A 21,760-nucleotide genomic window follows, 5' to 3' on the forward strand; every position below is an offset into this window, starting at 1 on the left:
CACCGATATTTATTGGTGCATTTTAGGTTGAATTTAATCCTGTTTTGTTGGCTTTTCTGGCAGGTGTGTACTCAATTAATGATTTGCCATTTTGCTCATGTGATGCCATTTCTCCACAGTCAAACTTACATTTTATATTTTTCTGTGAATTTTACTTGTATGAACGGCAAAAGTATATTATTCCCCTCCTACGGAAATATCATTTTAAATAATGTCGTCCAGCTTTAACCTTTTTACAAACGCTCCCTGACCCTTATGTATGCTTTTTTCTTGCCTCTTATTTATGTATGGCCCTATCACAAAGGGGATCCTTTGCTTTTTAATTGTGTGTTTTTTTTTTTAAATGGTTATTGCGCTTTTTTGCTCATTATACTGGATCTGGATGAATTTAGTAGAATGTAACAGAGGGTTTCTTAGTTTTAGCTTACCTATGGTTTTTATCTTGTTTTTATCTGTGCTCTCTTTTAAATTTACTGGAATTGTATTGTATGAGCGAATAAATATTTTATGATGCATTGCACTTTTATGATCTTATTTCTTGAGATCGAATAAAGTTAAATTGACTGACTGCAGAACAACGGGCAGTGTGCATTTTCATGAGTGGCAAACAGGTCCAACCTAGGGAACCCCTCACACACTGAAAATGGGATGGACCGCCTCAGGATGGCGATGCCACTCTTGATCGGCCAAGTACTGCCAACTGAGATTGTGCGCAAGCACATTCAGCACTCTGGCCAGATGATTCGCAATCACACAAATCCGATGGTCCTGAGCCCAGGACCAGAGTCACAGAGCCTCTCTGCAGAGATGATACAACCCTATTCCTCCCTGTTTGTTGATGTACCACATTGCAATAGTGTTGTCCGTCAGGACCTGAACTGACTGACCATGAAGGGAAGGGAAGAAAGGCCTTGAAAGCCAATCGTATCACCTGCAACTCTAGAAGATTGATGTAAAACAAACTTTCCTCTGGAGACCAAAGGCCTTTGACCTCCAGATCCCCCAGATGAGCTCCCCACCCTTGAGTGGAGGCATCCGTTATCACTGTGGCCACCAGAGAAGGAGCTTGAAACGGCTTCCCTTGAGACAGGTTGTCCGAAACACTCCACCATAACAGCTCTGCTGCAGTGTCTCCGGAGATCCTGCCCACCTCCTTGAGATCTCCGTTGTGTTGAAACCACTGCCTGCGGAGGCACCACTGAAGTGCCCTCATGGGCCAGTGTGCATGGTTGACCAACAGTATGCAGGAAGTGAACAGACAGAGTAGGCATAATACCTCAGGACTGGAACAGCCGCTCCATCTTGAAAAAGTGAAATCAAAGCCTGGATGTCTAGAATTCTCTGAGGAGGCGGGAAAGCAAGACTCACAGTAGTGTCTAGTACTGCCCCTATGAACAGGTTGCGCTGAGAGGGCACCAGGTGAGATTTGGGTACATTTATTGAAAAACCCAAGTCGAACAACAGGCACGTTGTTACCTGCAGGTGAAGCAGCACCATCTCTGGTGACTTTGCCCTGAGCAGCCAGTCATCCAGTTAGGAAAAAACAGCAATCCCAGAACTTCTGAAATGCACTGCTACCACCAACTTCACCTTCGTGAAGTCCCGTGGAGCGGATGTAAGACCGAATGGAAGGACAGCAAACTGGTAGTATTGAGATCTCACTGTAAAACAAAGATACTTCTCATGCAACTTCAGGATGGGAAAGTGAAAATACACATCCTGTAAATCGATCAAAACCATCCAGTCTTCCTGCTGCAGCGCCAGAAGAACCTGTGCTAGGGTCAACATCTTGAATGTTTCCTGTTTGAGGTAAAAATTAAAGATCCTGAGGACTAACATCAGTCTCAATCGCCGTACTTTTTGGGGCTCAGGAAATACCAGAAGTAGCATCCCTGACCCCTTTCCTGCTCCTGAACACCTCTATTGCACCTTTCTGTAGCAAAGAAAAAACCTCCTGTTGCAGGAGCAACAGATAGTCCTCCGAGCACCAGCCCTGGCGAGGGGAGAAAGGAGGGGTAACTCCTGGAAGGGAAGGGCGTATCCATTTTCTACGAGTTCCAAAACCCAGAGATCTGATGTAACACATCTCCAATTTCGTAGAAAATGGGACACCCGACCTCCCACGGGACAAACATGCTAAAAGATGGGGACTCTAGAGCTGCTTCCCTGCGGTACCAGTTGGGGGGAACGGGAGAGGAGGAGAAGGAGTAGGAGACTTGCTGACGAGCTGAGCCTCGCAGGTGACCTCTACCTTTCCCTCTGTATAATCTATACAGAGGATTCGCCTGCTGCTGCTGCTGGGCCTGAAAGAAAGGAGTCTTGCTAAACCCGCAAAATCTTCGGTAACCAAAGCCTCTGGGCTGAGACTGTAGACACAATTATCTAGATGTGGCCCTACTATCCTTAAACCGATGTAGTGCTGAGTCTGCTTTAGTACAAAAGTGGTGAGAGCCATCAAAACGCATCTCCAAAAGGGTCGCCTGCACATCTGAAGAAAAACCAGACAGCCTAGCCAGGCACGCCTCCTGGTTGCCACTGATGAACCCATCACCCTAGTAACAGAGTCCGCTGTATCAAGTCCAGATTGTAATACCTGACGGGCCGTAGCTTGTGTGTACGATAGGTCCTCTGCAAAATGGCCCTGAACATCCTCCGGAAGCTTGGGGATCACTTCCTTTGCAAAATCTATCAGTGCGTGAATGTGGCGACCGAGCAGACATGTTGCATTTGTGGATTTTAAGGACATACTGGCTGAAGAAAACACTTTTTTAGCTGGTTGCTCCATCCTCTTAGATTCCCTATCTCCAGACGTGGATGGGAAAGAGCCTGTAGATTGTTTAGTAGAGCATGATGCCTGAACTACTCAGCTCTCAGTGGATGGGTGTGCAGATAGGAAAGCCGGATTGCCAGGTGCTACTTTGTATCTTCTTGCAACCTATCTGGACAGTCAAATCCTCATTAAAGGGAAGAAGAGGGTCCGTTACACATGAAGGAGAGTAAAGAGCTTCCGTCAAGATGTTAGACTTAAACTCCGCAGTAGGTAACTGCAAGTCCAGCAGATCAGCTGCCTCCCTTATAATGGAGTGGTAAGAAGAGGCCTCCTGTGATGGAAGGCCTTTCGGAGAAGAGAGTTCCCACTCCGGAGATGTATCCAAACCACTGGCCTCCTGCAGTCCCTCAAATTTCTGCAAAAGATCAATAATTTCCCCTCTTAAGCCTCTTCCTGCTGCTCCTGGAATTCTTCCTCCTCCAGCAGTCTCGGCGCCTCCCTTCAGGATCTCATCCTGGGCACCGGCATCGATGGAGGCTCCACAGGATTAGTGGAGGGCACCGGGTGAGGCCGCAGGATTAGTGGAGGGCACCGGGTGAGGCCGAGTTGGCGCTAGGCCAGAAGACGCCGGAGAAGACTCCAACTGCACTCTTCCCTCGAGGGAATGCAGCGGAGTTGAGAACCTCGGTGTCAGGAGAGGCCAACTTCCCAGGGTCATCCGCATGAAAGGGATGAATGGTGCCTGAGCAAAATGAGGTGGCAAACCTCCAAGGTTGAAGGAAACTGGTCCCATGGGGCCAACTGTGTTAGCCGCTCTGGCAAACATACCGTACATCGCATTCAAGAAATGCAAAGGATCTGTACCTGGAGCCAGAAAGGGTGGGTCCAGATCCGGTGCCACCGGTTCAGAAACAGCCCGAGGAAGCTGCTTGACTAACTTCGGTTGCAGCGCCGGCAACACAGAAGCCAGGGATGAAGCGGGCGGAGGCGAAAGCGAAGGAGTTGCTTCTCTTGGCACCGGAGAGTGTGCCAGAGTCACCTGAGGTGAAGGGGAAGGTGAGACTTCATCCTTTCTGTGATGCCGACGTACCGGGGACCGCAACCTCAATGGCTTATTATTAGAAGAACGGTGTCTGGAACCATGAAGTCGCTTTTTCTTGTGTTTTCTCGACGACTTCGAAGTGGTCCGACGAGAGGCACCAAAGGCAATCATCATGGGGGTCAGGCTTGAAACCAGATTTCTTCTGAGTAGCCATGTCACTGCGACAATTTCAGGAGGAACCTGCAACAATGAATCTCTCAGAAATGGAGAGCCCTGGAAAAACTGTTATGCGCCAACGGCGTGGAGAAAAGGGTACTGACGTCACCACGCCGACGAGGTCTTCTTATTGCTTCGATTACATCGCTCCGGGTAGCGAGCAGAGTCGTTCCGATGTGGGAGAGCTATGGACAAAAGTTTCCATGGAATGCTGCGCTTGGGGTAATTCAAAAGATGAGGAATCCACAGGCAGATTTATCCATCAGATATTATTCTTACTCACAACAGCTTCCAAGTTAGCTCATGAACTGCCTCACTGGCTCACCAATTCAGTGACATGTGCAGGGTGAGCCTCTGTGCAAGCTAACACATATTAACAACTTCACTGAAAGGGACAGTCTGTCATTGTCTGGGGTCCACAATCAGGCTGAAGGGGAGCTAGCATAAGCGACTGGTTTAACGACTTAGAGGAAACAACCAGTCAGATAGCTACTGCAAAGCACACCAATAGCCTTCAGTTGCAGAAAAGCCCAAATGCACGACATCTACACAGCCTTCAACATATGGTTGTTCCTCCTGTCTCATAAACACTGAAGACGCGGTCATTTCTCGGTCCACCGATACCCTAGTATCACACCATAACTGAAGCTGCAAAGATGAGGAGCTTGCTGTGAATTTGAAGCTCTTATTAGGGAAAATTAACTGGCAGCAGAGTGGCGCTACAAGCAATGGATTTTGATCGATGGCCTTCCTAGCTAAATTAAATTCTCACTGACTTTCACATTCATGCTCTCTTTTCAGGATTATGCATTTTTTCAATTTAATAAATATATTTCTGATGTACAGCTTTCATGATTCGGCACTGCAATAAAAGTGTTCACTAAAGACTATCAAAATTTTAACAAAGAATGAAAAAACATCATGCCCACTTGATGCGAAGTATCATAATGCAATACCCTGTGCCAACTAGGAACTCAGTTTCATATTATTTACACACCATTTCTTTAAATCTCAAATGCTGTTCAATATCTTTCAGGATTTCACCAAAAGTAACCACCAAGTCACTTGCCTGTGATCTCTGGGTCTGGGGTGCAGAAGCTGGTATCTCCAAGTGCGCCGGTGTGCCAAGGCGGCTGTTCATGAAACGTGGTCCTTTGAAAGACCGATGACTTGTCCTTCCTTCAATATCTAGATCTAAAATTTAAAGTAAATGCCTCAGTCAGGCATCTCTTTCCAGAAGAAAAACATTTGTAGGACACAAAGCGGATTCAGTTTTTTTCAATTCACTGAATCAAACTGGAATTTGCTCCCTTCTTAAGGAAATAGAATAGCATGCCTCCTTTTCTTAGCCTACTTTCGAGACACAGAAGGCTGAGTGGCGACTGTGACATATCCTTTTGTGGTACGACTGCAATAGGGGTTTTGGCAGAAAACATTTCTGCTTGTGTTCATATTATTAAGATACGGAAAGAAAAAAGGATAAAAAAGAAGATGTTAAACTAGTAATGGTTTGGGAAGAAATAATTTAACTGTCTTGAGTCTGAACCCTAATTCTTGTCCTACTTTTCATTGTCAATGAGCTGAACACGTAATGGCAGAGAAAAATATAACAGTACACTGGATGGAAAACATGAAATAAAAAATTATGAAATACAGACAGCAGGGAACATTTTTTAAAGCAGTGAAACCGATGAAATAAAGCCACATCACAGAGCAACAGATGGTATTCTTGGGATTTTCCTAAAGTTGGCCTTAAAGAAGCAAAAACTCTACACTATACCTTGAAAAGAGCGAGTCATATCCCAAGCAGACTTGCTTTCTCTAGTTTCCTCTTTCTTTGTTGATTTTGTGGTCAACATTCCATCTCCCATTTCCTGAAAAGGCAAATTGAGTTCAAAATGTGGTCATGTTAACAGCCTTCCTTATTCTAAATACGATGTGAGAGAATAAGTAAAGCAGACTACAAAACAGACAATTAAAAATGTTGTAACTGAATCCTACAGAAGCTGGTCATTGTAAAGTACAGCCAAAAAGAATGCTTCAAAGACCAATGCATTATCCGGAGAGATGTATTTTCATAGCAAAAAGTGCTTCTATTTTGGGCAATATCCCTAAAGAGCAATTATTAAAGACAAAACCTATGCACAAATTTTGAAATGTATCCATGGTTGGTTATGTGTTCTTTGGCTTTCTGTGTCCAGCTTAGACATTTTGCTGTATATAATTAACCATGATCTGGTGTCCTTGTGAACAGAACGTATAGCATATCAAAGATTTACAGTTGTTGCAATGTACCTGTTTGGAAAGCTCTTTGAGGAAATTCTCTTCATCATCTTCATCTGAAGACACTGCTTGTGGAGGTTCATATTCGACAAGAAACACCTTAGTAACAATTCCGCTCTCCCTGTTATCCCTGAAAGAATACAAACAGGTGATTAGTAATTGGACACTTGCACCCAAAGGGACCAAAACCTTTATATTAGACCGAATTGATTTTCGGTTTCCTTAACCACCTACATTACAATGAAAATGTGTCTCTCTGATTGAAGAAAAAGGTGCCAAAGAATCTTTTGAGGACTCACAAACAGGATACAAACAAAACTTCAGTGATAAAATCATTAGTTGAAAGTCACCAGGAGTGTAACATAGGCTCCTGCAGCACAAGTACCCCCTCCCCCCCCCCCCGAGGGTGTCAAACTAAAAGACTGAGGGCCATATGTAGATAGCTAAATACCGGTCAGTAATGGCCGAAAATCGGTAATTTTCCCGTTACCGACCGGTATTTAGCCCTTTCTAATGTAGGAGGCAGGTTTTAAGGATTCGGTAATTTACCGAATCGGTATTTTAAGGAATCGGTAAATTACCGAATCGGTAAATTACCGAATCCTTAAATCCTATGTAGGGAGCACTCAAGTGAGTGCATTTTTGTTTTAAGGATTCGTTATCTACCAGCAACCACAGGTTGGTGGTAATTACTGAATACCTTTTAAAAAGCAATTTTGTGCTTTTCTAGAAATGCCATGAGGCCTATGTGCGCCACATGTGCACACATGCACGATTCAGGGGTGCAACAGGGTGTCAATGTGACACCCTGCCACCCTTGAATATGCTCCCCCTATTACCGATTCGGTATTTACCGAATCGGTAATAGTGAATGGCTTCCCATTCATTCCTATGGGCCTCCAGGCCCATAGGAATGAATAGGAAGGTATTCCTTATTACCGATTCGGTTAATACCAAATAAGTAATAACGAATATTACCGAATCGGTAAAATTTACCGATTTTTTACCTACATTCTATTTACCGATTCTTAAATACCGAATCGGTAAAATTCGGTATTTAGGAATCGGTAAATAGAAATTACCTACATATGGCCCTGAGTATCTGTGAAAGATGGGATTGTTAGGTGCCCCTCACCCCATTCTGCCGGATGGCTCCATCATGTTTCATTGTGCCACTGTAAGGCATCCATTACTGAGAGTGGGTGAGGAGCTTGGCATTAGACCAATGACATCTAGGCACTTCCAGGCTGAGAAAATACAAATGTCAAGGTTCAAAGAGGTCAGTTTTAGGTTTCTTAATGGAGGTCAGATCTTTAGCCCCAGAACAGATGATAGACATTTAAAAGTTCTGAGTCACCGAATTTTGAAACAGAATACTTGGAGTGTTCTGGAGATGTGGAGCAGATCTTAACTAGTGAAATGAACAGAACATCCAGAACTGTAGTGCTTTATTTTCACGGTGCGGTAGGGAATTTTCTTCAATGCATTTGTAGGTGGGGTTGATGGTCTGTGTTAGGACTTGGGTTGTTTTCCTTCTCTGCATCTCTTTTTGCCTATGAAATGTTGAATGGAATGTGGAATAATATCATCAGTGTAACCATGGGGATAGAACTCGGTAGGGACAGTGCTTAACAGCAGCTGGTGGAGTAAGCTGCTGTTTGGTTGGTGGATCAAGGTCTAAGGAAAGTAACTGAGTGCATGGATTTCTTCAATGAACTTAACATTGGCGACAAGCTGCCCGAGGAGGAGCAGGCCACTCGTCCACCAACACCTCTTGTGAACCCAGGTGGATTTCAGCGATTGGTGACCGGACTGGTTAAAAATCTATGAAGATTGGCACAATGAGTTCTTTCAAAGGTGAATCTCTTAATTGGTACGGCTATTGTTGGAAAAATATCGGAATGTAATATTTTGTGATCATGACCAACGATTTACAGGAGACTAAAACATTACAGTTATAGAGATTCCGGTTGGTGGTTGAATGTGTATCCTGGGAGTGAGCGCGTCATCAGCAGCAGAAGGATCAGCTGCCTGAGAACGACCGGTACACATGGTTGGTAATGTTGTTGCAGCGAGAGCTGCATGCACATGTGTGAGATGACGTGCATGCATTGAGGGCATTTGAGACCCACATGACCTTATGAGATATTACGCTGACGCTTCAATAATTAGCGTTATAGCTGGTAAGCTAGACTGCATCATTACTACGTTGAAGCATCAACGTTTCATGCCTAACCACCAGGACAGTTTATTGTTTCTCGACGATCTTGAATAGCGGTTGCTGTTTTTGGTCCCAAAAAAGGGTTTCGGACTCCGATTATTTAACTGAATTGTGACTATCATCATTGGCAATACTGAAATTTGCGTACTTCAAGTTTTAACTAATGGAACAACTGAACTCTATGGGACTCTTCATATTTCTCAGGAGCCGTAGTTATTATTTTTGCTCATTATGTTAGTTTATTTGTGTAGCCTTCTATTTTAGTTGATGGAGTTGGCTCGTTTCTTTAGCTTGCTTTGTAAAATGTTTGTCCACAGGGTTATTTGAGAATGACTGCTGCTAGCATGTTGCAACCTCCACAATTTTTATCAGAATTGGGAGACCCACTGTTACTATGGAAAAAATTTAAACTTTTTTGGATTCCCACTTAATAGATGTAGGTGGGGAAATGTTTTCTGCAGCAAGGAACCAAGGAGTATTGTTATACAACCTGGGTATTAAAGGACATAATATTTATGAAAGTTTGGATGAACTAACACGGACATTGATAGAGATAGTGGTCAATATACCTTAGTCATTACAACTAAAGAGCCAAGTTTTCAGGGCCTTTCTAAATTCTTGTTCAGACTGCAATGTGCGTAGTTGAAGAGGAAGGTTATTTCAGCATTTAGAGGTCCCCACCTCGAAAGTCCTTCCCCCAATTCTGGCTTTTGCGAAACGGGGGGTGGTAAGGTATTGATTGTGGTTAGACATAAGAGATCTGTTCCGCTGGTAAGGACGAAGTCTCTCCCTCATATAGTTAGGCCCCCTTCCTTGAAGTGCCCGGAAAGCAAACGTAAGAACCTTAAATTCAATGCGCTTGGCCACCGGTAGCCAATGCAGTTGTCTCAGGTAAGGTGAAATACGTTTGTGAAGGGAAACCTTGCAGACCAGTCTGGCCGCTGAATTCTGCACTATCTGAAGCCTACGGATCAGACCAATTGGCAGACCCATATAGAGACCGTTCGCATACTCAAGGTGGGAAGTGATTAGGGCGTGCACAACGAATTTACGTGATGACTCAGGCAAGTAATCAATGAATATCCTAATGATTTTTATCTTGCCGAAGCAGGCTGCAGACACCTGTTGAACCTGGGTGGCAAGGGACAGATCTTTGTCCCACCTAACTCCTATATTCTTAACTTAGTCCTTAGGAGTGGTGGGGGGGGTCCTAAGTCGGCTGGCCACCATAATGCTGTGGAGGGTATTACAGCTTGATTAAAAAACAAGACCTCCGTCTTGTCAGCAATAAGTTTAAGAAAGTTAGTGTTCATCCAGGCAGAGATGTTTTTTAGGTATAGTTTTAGAGAGTCAAAAGGTGCGGACACTCCATTGAAAGTAAACATCAGTTGTGTGTCGTCGGCGTAAGATGTCACCTTGATCCCAGCGAGCGAGCGGAGTCAAGTAGATGTTGAAAAGTAGCGGGCTCAAGGCCGACCCCTGTGGTACCCCCCACTTCAGTGGGTTTGCGGTGGAAGTGTAAGGGGGGATCGAGACCTGTTGTACTCGGCCATGTAGGCAAGACGCGATCCAGTCAAGCGCTGTCCCCTGGATGCCAATTTGCTTTAGGTGATCCAGTAAGATGGAATGGGTCACCATGTCAAACGCTGCTGACTGGTCGAGTAGTATCAACATGACCGCCAAACCTCCATCCACCGCCCATTGGATAGCATCTGCCATCTCAATCAGCGCTGTTTCTGTACTAAAACCAGGGCGAAATCTGGACTGGAAATCATGGAGTATGCCGTTTGACTCAATAAAAGCCGCCAATAGCTGGTGAGCTAGCTTTTCAAGAATTTTTGCAGGGGCAGACAACAGAGAAATGGGCCTATAATTACTAGTGACTGTGGGGTCGGCATTAACTTTCTTTAAAATATGGAAAAGAAATGCATGTTTCCAGGCCGCAGGAAAGACCCCCTGTCTTAGCGAAGAATTCCAGATGGCATTCAGGGGAGGATTCAGCAGCTCAGCCATGGCACAGTATTGTTTCGCCGGCCAGGAGTTGCCAGGTGACCCGGATTTGCATTTCTGGAGTTCCCCCAAAGAGGTTTCTAATGAGATAGTAGCAAATTCTGAGAACACTGGCTGAGTGTCCCTGGGGCTACTAAAAATGCCCTCTCCAGAATGAGGAAGTGCTGCTGGGAAGGTTTTATAGATCTGGGATATTTTCTCCTCAAAGAAATCCGAAATTACAAAACTCCCCGATGGAGTGATAGAGTGGGTAAGTGCTGTTGGGTTAGTGAAGAACTTCACAACCTTAAAAACCTCTCTTGAAGAGTTCTTGGCACTGGCAATACATTCAGTAAAGAAATATCTTTTAGCTCCGCAGAGTAGTTTGCGATATTCTTTAAGTGCTGCTCAATAAAAGATGTTATCCTCCAGAGAGTACAGTAATCTCCATTTGTGCTCCAGCCTTTTACATTCACTTTTCTTGATTCTAACATGTTCTGAGAACCAAGGCGTGGAAGGGGAGGTTCTTGTGGAGGTAACCGTTCTCCGGGGTGCAATTATATTGAGGGCGTCACTAACCCATGCATTAAAGTTTATGATGCTATGCTCGAGATTAGTAGATGAGGAGGGCTCTGAGTCTATCAAGAGTGGGGTTAGGGACTCTAAGGATACCCTACTCCAATTCCTTCTTAATTCCTTTGGCCTGGACGTGACCCTTAATTCACCAGTCAGGTGTACATGAAAAGGGATCAATAAATGGTCCGACCAGATGACCGGCTCAGGGGAAGGACTGAGAGGTCTGATATATTCGAGCAAATCAAATCAAAACTAAATGGAGAATGTGAGCCCAGGGATGTATATGAGATGTCGTTGGTGTACTTGGAGAGACAGTTTGGGCCACTTATTCATATAGTCATGGAGAGACACAAATTCTTTATGAGTGTTCAGACTAAAGGAGAAAAGGTGGGAAAATACATTGCTTCACTGAAAAGCTTAGCTCGTACTTGTGAATTTGGTGATTTAACTGATTCCCATACTTGTAATCAATTGTTGCGATGCACCAATAATCCTAGAGTTCAGGAAAAACTGCTGGCTAAGTATTTTGCATTGAAGGAAGTGGTTGACATTGTTGAAGGTATGAAACACACCTCTTGTTGGGCAAAGGAAATGCACAGTACTACAGCGTGTACAATGGAGAGAATAACTGGACAAGCTGATTAGAAGGATGGGAATGAAGACAGTACAGAAACGATATGTAAGGTGTTGAAGGAAAGATCTGAGAGCAATTTGAGTTATTCCAAATTTTTGAAGGACTCTAATCTCACAAAAGATGTCAAGTTTAAATATTTTAAGTGCAGTAGTTCAAATCACCTTTCCAGTAATCCTATTTGTAATGCTATTTGTAATGCTTGTAATGTAATTTTGCAGATGTTGTGGGAAGAAGCGTCAATTTGATTTTGCAAGAATGCCAAAGTTCATCGGTATGTATAAACTCTTGAAATCAGTCAGAGTGCCATTTTGAAAGTGGTACCCTCTGTTTTAAATATTGGACATGAAGAAGGGCAACTGGAAGAGGGTTGTATCACTATGTTTGAATGTAAAATTGAATGGATCTGATGGTTTTGGCTGACTCTGGCTAACCATTTACACTAGTGGCTTAAAAACTGGGAGAGGATTTATGGTGATGGTAACATACCCCTGATGCCATCTGATATAAATCCTGAGGGATATGCAGTTATTAATATTGATCTTCTTGTATATACTGTAATGAACATTAATTTCAAGGGGAGAAAGACTGTAAGGAAGATTTATGTTGCCAAGCATGGGGATAATCTCTTAGGCTGGCATCATCAACGAAGTTTGGGGATTGGCCTCAATCCCAATTCCCCTGATCAGGTTTATTTGGTGGTTAATATTGGTGAGGATGAGGAACTGGTGAATAAGTTTAAGGGGATATTTACAGATGACCATGGCTTATTGAGGGATTGTAAACATAAGATCATTTTTAAAGGCAAGTGCGAGACCTGTGGTGCATAAGGTGAGGAAAGTGCCAAATCTGATGTTGAAACTGCTGCAGGATTAATTAGACAGGCTGTTACAGATGGGGGTGATTGAAGAAATTGAAGTCTCAGAGTGGTTGGCCGCTGTGGTTTTAGCCCCAAAAGATAATGGTACAAAGATGTTTATGAGTTTTGATCTGAGCAATCTCGATCAGTGCATTTGGGTTGCCCGTCAACCATTGCCTAACATCAAGGAAGCCTTGGCATTGCTCAAGGGTGTGTGTTCTTTTAGTGTAATGGACAATTCTGCGGCCTTTCACACGAGGATTAAAAAGCTCTTACATCTTTTGTAACACCTCCGGGAGCATTCAGATTTGTGAAGATGCAATTTGGGTTGGCGTCTGCAGCTGCTTCCTTCCAGAGATGTATGAAGAATGTGCTGAGTAGAACTGATTTTATTTTCTTCCAAGATGACACCCTGGTGTTTGGAACAAATAAAGACGATCATGATATTATACTCAGTAAAGTATTGTTTAGACTAATGGACAAGGAACTTTCTATTAAGAAGAAGTGTAAATTTGATATGGGATGTGTGTTTTATTGGGGCCACACTATATCGGGTAATGGTATTAGTCCTAAGGGGCAGTTAGCAAATGCGATTATTACTGCACCTTCGCTATGTGACAAAACCAATTTAAGTCATTTTTGGGGTTGGGGGGGGGGGGGAGTACTACTCCAAGTTTGTCCCAAATTTTGTTAGCGTTGTACAGCCCTCAAGTATTTTGTTGAAGTGCGCAAGCAGTGATACGTCCAAGTCTGTAAGGATGGCTCCCTTGTCCCCTGTTGAGATCCCTGAAGAACCATGGAACAAATTAGGAATTGACCCAATCGGTCCATTTAAGTTACTGCCACTGAGTGAAAGGTTAGTCTTGGCTGACTACAGTGGGTATCAGCTTGTTGTGTAAGTTTGATTACAACCAAGTGTGTGATTGGATTCTTGAAGGATGTTTTTGCACGTTGAAGGTAAACCCAAGACCATTATTACTGATAATATTGAAAGATTGTGCGTCCCGTGAGGTGTGAGAATTTCTGGAAAGTCTTGACATTGTTCATCACCGCACTTCCTTGTATTCTCCTTAAAGCCAATGGTCTTGCTGAGAGTTTGAATCATCTTGTGAGTGTTAATGCACAATAAGCCCTGGAAATGAGATTGCCCCTCAGATTGGTGTTGAGGGAAAAGTTGTGGGTGCATCAGAACACTCCAAATGTGTGTAATAACAAGGCATATTCGTTGTGGTTTGTTGAAGGAAGCTTTAATGCAACAGCCTCTACACATGTGAACGGCAAAGTAGCTCCGGAGTAACTGTCAGAACAAGGTTAGTGTAACGGCATAAACTAACGGTATAACGGTAAACATTGGAATGTAGAATGTTGGGTAGCCAATGGGGAAGGGAAGGGTTGGCAGTGCGTGCCATCGTGTGCAGGTGAGTTTCACGTCAGTCACTGTCGCGTGCCATGGTTATGGCACGCGCCAGTAACTACCGTTTCAACACATCTTCCTCTCTTTAAAAACATTTCAGAACAGGCATGCTAATTACAAACAAAAAAGTTGTATTTTTTTGGGTTTGTTAATGGGTCTACCAAATCTTCCTGAGACACCATGACTGTCAACCACAGCCTCCGAGTCAGAGTGTGAATCTATATCATCACTCAGGTCAGGTGTGTGACGATCAGAAGGTGCAGAGGAAGACGGGACGTCACCAACTTTGGAATCTTAGTTTCTTACAAGCATTTCGTCATACATATTCGTTGACCTGTGCACATTTCTTGGTTCATCATAATCAACCCATAAATCAACGTTAGAATTGCTCTTACAAGGCTGAACCAGCTGTTTGCCGTCAGAGCTGCATTTAGCTAGTCTGTTCATATGCCACACTTTACCATCACTTAGTTTGGCAGAGTTATTATACACTTTGCTTATCCAAAGAGGGGTAGCGAATCTGCTTTCACCTTTCTTGACTTTCCTTTCGTAGCGAACTTTAACAAGGTCACCGACATTAAATGAGTGATTCTTGACACCATGTCTAATGTCATACCATTTTTTATAACACACTTGTGCTTTTTCAATGTTGTTTCTAACGGTTTCAGGTGACCACTCAAACCGTTTAGAAGATTCCATCCAACCTAAGTCCCTGCTGATGGGTTTTCTGCTTCTCATGAGAACAAAAGGTGATACATTGGTACTGATATTGGGTGTAATTCTGTTGCGTGCCATGGTTATGGCACACGGCAGTAACTGCGGTTACAACAATGTGGTGACCTATGTTTCTCAATTTGGGTCTTTGAAGGAGAGGGTGGAGGGGTCTAAGCTAAATCCATTGTTTGAAGTGCAGAGGGGATAAATGTGGTGAATCATCTTGGGTGGTTACGGATTACCAGGAAGAAGTGGGCGTGGGGAAGAAAGAAAGAAGGAGAGAGGGAGAGAGAGACAGAGAGAGAGAGAGAGAAAGCGAGAGAAAGAGAAAGAGATAGAGAGAGGGAGAGAGATAGAGAGAGGGAGAGAGAAGAGAGAGAGAGAGAGAGAGAGAGAGAGAGAGAGAGAGAGAGAGAGAGAGAGAGAGAGAGAGAGAGAGAGAGAGAGATTGTGAATGGAGTGTAGGTGAATGGGATTTTGTGAAAAAAACAAGAGGGTTGGCTAAATGGAGATCACAGTTTGTTGGGCCTAAACGTATCATTCAAGTAAGAAAGAATGTGGTGGTGCTTAGTGATGGTGAGGTATATCCAAATGTAATACTGACATCAGCGAATATGGGGATTTTTCTACTGCAGCCTCATTGATTAATGAGACTTCAACTGATGTTACAGAGGCTTGTGATTTCATTACAAGACAGGAGGCTATCATTATTAATTAATCTTTTGATTGTACTCCATGCAGCACTTTAAAGACTATTTTGCATCATAAAACACTAACAATCCAGAACTAGAAGCTTCCTCCACATATAAATAGTCCTTTCATGGAATAATATTCCTCTTTTAAATGCTGCTCCTCAATCAGATAAGTAGCACATTTATTTACTTTGTGTATACAGTCTATTAGAGTTGAATGTTCAGTTTATTAATGGTTTCCAATCTATGGAAACGTTCTAGATAGATAATTATTTTAAGGTTTCAGGTACTTGGTTTGCTAAATTATGTAATTTGTTAAAATGATTAAAATTGCCTGTATACAACTCAACTTACACTTCAATGTGAAATAGACTTCACTACCCCGTCGCCTAATACAATTGTCTTTGCCTACTTTTGGTTTTTAGTGTGGGCTATGTCCAACAGTTACCAGTGCGTCTCCAGTGCCCCGCATGTGGTCGGGGAGCTGCTAATGATATAAGCTCCATGGTTGCACGTCCCATGAAATCGCACAAGGCTCGGGGCAGTAAAGGTGTGCCTTCAGGCACTCGTGGCCCAAAATAGAGTTCTGAGCTCCTGCCGCCCACGAAGGCCATATTTTCAGAAGTCTTCCTCATGCTAGTCAGCTGTCCTGACGTGGCGCCCAAGCACCGTTAATTAGATAAATGCATTTGGCAATGGTATGGCCGAAATAACACGAGATTTGGGAGCCATTTTGCTGTGGGCTTGACCCAATGATAAAAATATAAAATTTGCTGCTGTTTTTCTGACTATGCTGTTATGTTGTGATGTGTCCTTTGACAGTTACTGTATTGGGATTTGAGGTGAAACGATGGTAGGAGGGCTCTGTAGGTCAGGAGAGTTGTAGTTTGGGTAGGAGGAAGGAGATTAAGATCATAGACAAATATTATTACTTTAATCTCACTGATAGTAAGGTGATTACAACTATTATGGCAGAGAAGGCAAAGGATTTACCCGAGAATTAATGAAGAAATTATAAAGAAATTCATTTGACACAGATTGAGAAGTTCTGTTCAAGAGACCACTGACAAGGTAATGGAGAAAAAAAATAAAAGGGGGTCAGATAATGAATATTGAACCTTATCAGATGGAGATTCTGATAGTGGTGAAAAGAAAGATAAAATGAAAATGAATACTAAGCACATTGCAAAAGGGCATTTACCCTTAAAAATAGTCACAGTCTTAGCACCTTAAAGGATAGAAGTGCCCTATGTGGCATGCAATCTAAACTGAAAGGTGTCCTATGCGGCACACAAGAAAAGGGTGTCCTTAGTGGCATGCATGAGATTGAGACTCAGAATGATGAGTTTTTGGGAGAAAGACTATCTGAAAGATGACGACAAACTTGTTGATGAATATGCTTTACGTCTCCAGCAAGAGTATGATGGGGACAATGACCTCTTTGGTGAGAATGTAATCCCTTCTACATTGAAGGATAGTATCAAAAATCCCTTAGGGGAAGGAATGTTTTCACCCCATGATATAAAGCACTCTAGAAATGCAGGATGGTGGCCCTTTGACAAGTGGGCAAGTTTTTCAAAAAGTGGATTAGAAACCCACTTCAGAAGGAGGTGAGAAATGTGTTGAAAGAAGAGTGCTCAATGATAAGGTCTGCCTCACCCCTAACTTGGATCCTGAGTTGATCACCTTTCTATTTAAGATGAGCAGAGAGCCCCAAAAAGGACTAGAAAGGTTCTTACAACAGTGCCATAAAAGGCTCCTGGATGTAGTTGGTCCTCTAGCACGAATACCTGACATGACCAAGGAGCCATACATTAAAGGCCTTTCACTGGACCTCAACCTGTTAAGAGGTTAAAGCCAAAGAGCTCTTGTATTTTTGAGCAATGCAAATGCAGGCCTTAATGCTGAAAGAAGGAAGGTGGTCTTGATGAAAATAAACCCTAAGTCAGGTTACTTACCAGGGAAGGAATTAGCGAAAATCCAAAGGGATTATTATTTGGTGAAAACATGGTCAAGAGCCTAGGAAAATACGTTGCCACTTCACGGCCCTGGACAAGGCTCAAGATAACATGTGGAGAGTGATTAGCGGAGGCGTTTTCAGAAAGGCCAGCATGAGAGGACTTTCAGCGGGCCGTGGTTTCCAAAGGTTCCATTACAACATTTACAGACAAAGAGGCTACGGTAGAGGATACCATGCATCCTTCTACCATCAGAGAGGCCACTTTCAGCGAGCAAGAGGAAATAAGCCCCATGGTCAAAGGGCGGCTGGATTCCAGGGTGAGTACAGTGACTTATTTTTTCCAACGAAGCGTAGGTGGTTGACTAAAATATTTTGCCAAAGTTTGGAGAGTATAACACCAAAGATTTTGGAAACAATTCAGGGTTTAAAAATTATATTTACAGAAATACGCATTCAGAACAACACTCCAAGGAAATTGGTTTTGAACTAAGACCAACAAGGTGTGGCAGAGAAAGAGATAAGGACTATGTTAGAGAAGGGTGCAATTGTAGAGGCAAGCAAAGAGAACAATGTTTTTGTGAGTACTCTGGAGAAAAAAGACAAGTATTGGGGACCTGTTATAAACTTGAGAGACTTGAACAAGTTTCTAGTTTACAAACACTTCAAGATGGAATGTAGCCATCTTTTAAGGTACATGGTATTGAAAAATGATTGGTATGTTAAGTTGGATCTAAAAGATACTTACTTTACGATACCAATGACAAAGATTAGGATCAAATCAATCAATTTTGTTACCTTCCATTTGGTATGTCCTCAGAGCCATGGTATTTCACCAAGGTAATGAGGGCAGTGGTAGCTTTCCTGAGAGAGAGGGATATTTAAATGATTATTTATCTAGTCAAAATGTTGTTAATGTATCTTTGTCAGAACCAACTCCTTAAGGAATTGGATATGGTCAGTCAAGAATTTACTGAAAGGTCTAGGCTTTATTGTGAACAAGGAGAAGTGATTCCTGACTCCAACAAACACTCTGGATTTTTTAGGGTTCATGATCGTCACAATCAATGTCGTTTTAGTACTACCAGTGAAGAAGTTGACCAATATAAGGAAAGAGATTCACTATGTGCTGGGAAGAGAGTTGTTGACTGTAAAGGAATTAGCAGGGCTAGTAGGTCTGTTATCCTCTCAATTCAGGCAGTTTTTCCTGGTCCGTTATACTATCGGGCACTGCAAAGACTGGACTACCACTCGTTTGCACAAGCTGAAATTAAGAGAGAATTGTAACTCAGTTCCAGGCACCCATCAACATATGTTCTTTAATTGTACTCTATTAGACTCCTTATGGGGGCTGATTCAAAAACATTTATCATTAATCTTTAATACACCTATAGTTCTCTCTACCTATGATTTTGCTGGGTCCATGGGCTATAGATACCCCTTTACCTCTTGACAGTACAGATTTGGAGCGCTTAGATTTGCTCTTATCCATTGCAATCAAAATCATACTTACAGAATGGAAATCTTTTCACCTCCTTTCCCACGATACGTGGTGGGCGTGGGTTTCATATCTTCGTGGAGCTCATTCTTTTGTTGAAAAGAAACATTCTTCTCCTCATATGCAAGTAGGGTATGGCGTTCTTTGGATAACTACATGGATTAATCTTCTCAGGGGTTGGTAGCTAGCACGAAACCTAGGGATCATCCTCGACTCCACACTCTCCATGACAAAGCAGGTCAACGCCATCTCCTCCTCCTGCTTCAACACCCTCCGCATGCTTCGCAGGATCTTCAAGTGGATCCCCACCGAAACTAGAAGAACAGTCACCCAGGCCCTCGTCAGCAGTAGACTGGACTACGGCAACGCACTCTACGCAGGAGCCCCGGCCAAACTCCTGAAACGACTCCAACGCATACAGAACGCCTCCGCACGCCTGATTCACAATATCCCCCGCCGCAGCCACATCACACTCCACCTGAAAGACCTGCACTTGCTCCCCCTCAACAAGAGGATAACCTTCAAGCTCCTCACCCACGCACACAAGGCACTCCACGACACCGGACCAGCATACCTCAACAGACGACTCAGCCTCTACACCTCCGCCCGCCAGCTCTGCTCCGCAGACCACGCCCTCGTCACCGTCACCCCGCATCCAAAGAGTGACCGCCGGCGGCAGATCATTCTCTCACCTCGCCGCCAAGACATGGAACACCCTCCCCATCCGCCTACAGCAGACCGAAGACCTTCTAACCTTCAGGAGACTCCTCAAGACCTGGCTCTTCGAACAGTAGCAGCATTCCCCCCTAGTGCCTTGAGACCCTCACGGGTATGTAGTGCGCTTTACAAATGCTATGATTCATTGATTGATTGATTGACCATGGCTCTCCTGCAGCTTAGCAACCAGAGCCATTATCACCAGCTTCCAGGTAACGCATATACCGCATCACAGGAGTGACTCAGCACAAAGAAAGGTGTGTGTCCATCCTTTGTGTTGACACTCCCTGGAGGGGCTGTGTACATTGCCATGACTACAGCTCTTCGCTCGAGCTGAAATGGCTTCAACACACACAGGAATTTACCGGAGACCAACGTTTCTCTATTCCCTGTTAAATATTTAATATTTTAGCCCCCTCTAGTGGGCAATTTGTTTTTTTTTCACAAAATAGCTCCATATAATATCTTTTAATAAAAAAGGGAAGAAAAAAAACGTGATCACGTCAAACTGTGAGTAGCTTGGCCAGCCGCCTGGACTATTTATTATTTGTGCCTGATTTTCATAATATTTACTCCTTAGAGACACCCTTCTATGGATTCAGAAAAAAATAATCCCCAATCTAAAGATTTTATGGGGGGAAATATTAACAGGTTTCTGGGGGAGGAACTCAGATCCTCGGTTTAAGAGGCGGTGGATGCCGTGCTGGTTAAGAGGAAGAGGGAAAGCCCCACTGAGGAGAAATTTTTCTCCCTCTCGAATGGAGACTCCCCTCTATCTCGGAACCCCAAAAATGGGGGAAGGTTTCCCAAAAGAGGAAACACTTAGTGGAGGCTTCGAACCACGCCTTTAACCAGGGTAGCCTTCGCGCTACAACAGAAAATTGTGCTCCTTGCAGCACAATAGAGAAAGGCCACCCTTCCGGGGCACAAAGAAAAGTTGTCAGCAGCGGCATGATAGAAGGAAGGGACCCTCGTGGCATAAGAGAAAGGAATGATGTCCATAACTCCTCTTGAGAGTACCTAGACTATGATGAAATGCAAATGGACGAGTTTATATTTGATCCAGAGGACACCTTTGATACTATTGAAATGTTAGACCATGATCTGGAGCAGGCTTCTTATTTTTTTTTAATTAAAATTCCATAGCAGCAAGACAATAACAAAATTAAGTAATACAAAAACAAAGCACTTATATCAAGACAACCAACGTTACATATTTTGGGCCCCAATTCTAACCAATGTTCTCTACCTCAAATTAGATGAGATACAACCTGTATAATACATAATGGACTTAATTACCCCGCCATATACTCCCTCACCACCCCCCATATCAATAATCCTAATTTCCTTTTCCTAAATCCCTTAACAGCATATAAACTATATTCCATATTATACACATTAATAAACTTAGCCCGCCACATCTCAAAGGCTGGAGCCTCTTGCTGTAGCCACAATGAGGCAATTGCCAGCTGAGCGACAGCCGTGGCCATAAAGATTAAATACAGATGCTTATATAATGGCTGCCCCTCACAGACATCCTCCACAATACCAAGCAACATCATGGATTGAGAAATTTTAACACAATCCCCAGTTATTTCTGTCAAAAACCTCTCTATAGATTCTATCAGAGGGTCCAATACCTCACAGGCAAAAAAAACATGCACAATATCTGCACTATCCTTTCCACAACAAAAGCACTTCCCATCGTGCTGACCCCCCCACTTCATCATTTTAAAAGGGGTGTGGTACAAGTTGAATACCATTTTATGATGTTGACTTTTAAGATTGGCTGCACACAGAATCCTCTCTGCCAAGTCAATAGATTTTTCCAGTGAATTTCCGGGGTTCCCCAACCAAGTTCTCCATTTCATATTATATTTTTCTAGATCATCCAATCTACCCTCTAACAATAATTTATAGGTAATCCCAATCTTACCATACAGTCTAATAGATTCTACAATGATAAACTTCATAATACAAATAGGGTGTTTCCCCCAAAAATCCCTAATTTGTAAGTATTTAAAAAATTGCGTAGTGGGTAGATGGAATGTATCCACCAGCTCAGCGAATGAGTATAATCGACCATCGTCATGATGTAAGTCGCCAAGTCGGGTAATCCCCCTCCTTCTCCAACATAAAGCCACCTGATTCCAGAAGATCGAGGGCAATACTCCCGTAGCA

At 43.2% G+C, this 21,760-nt stretch overlaps 1 protein-coding gene across 1 annotated transcript in view; it reads right to left on the reverse strand.

Annotated features, from left to right (window-relative positions):
- Positions 1 to 21,760, reverse strand: part of DZANK1 (double zinc ribbon and ankyrin repeat domains 1) — a 1,028,117-nt gene that overhangs the window by 816,143 nt on the left and 190,214 nt on the right. Inside the window, exons 4-6 of the mRNA XM_085611767.1 lie at positions 6,324 to 6,441; positions 5,809 to 5,902; positions 5,098 to 5,222 (exon numbers count right to left, since the gene is read on the reverse strand). Of these exons, the coding sequence (XP_085467893.1) occupies positions 5,098 to 5,222; positions 5,809 to 5,902; positions 6,324 to 6,441 (337 nt within the window). The remainder of the gene's footprint in view (positions 1 to 5,097; positions 5,223 to 5,808; positions 5,903 to 6,323; positions 6,442 to 21,760) is intronic.

This window comes from Triturus cristatus, chromosome 6 (assembly GCF_964204655.1).
Source record: "Triturus cristatus chromosome 6, aTriCri1.1, whole genome shotgun sequence".
NCBI classification, from domain to species: domain Eukaryota; kingdom Metazoa; phylum Chordata; class Amphibia; order Caudata; family Salamandridae; genus Triturus; species Triturus cristatus.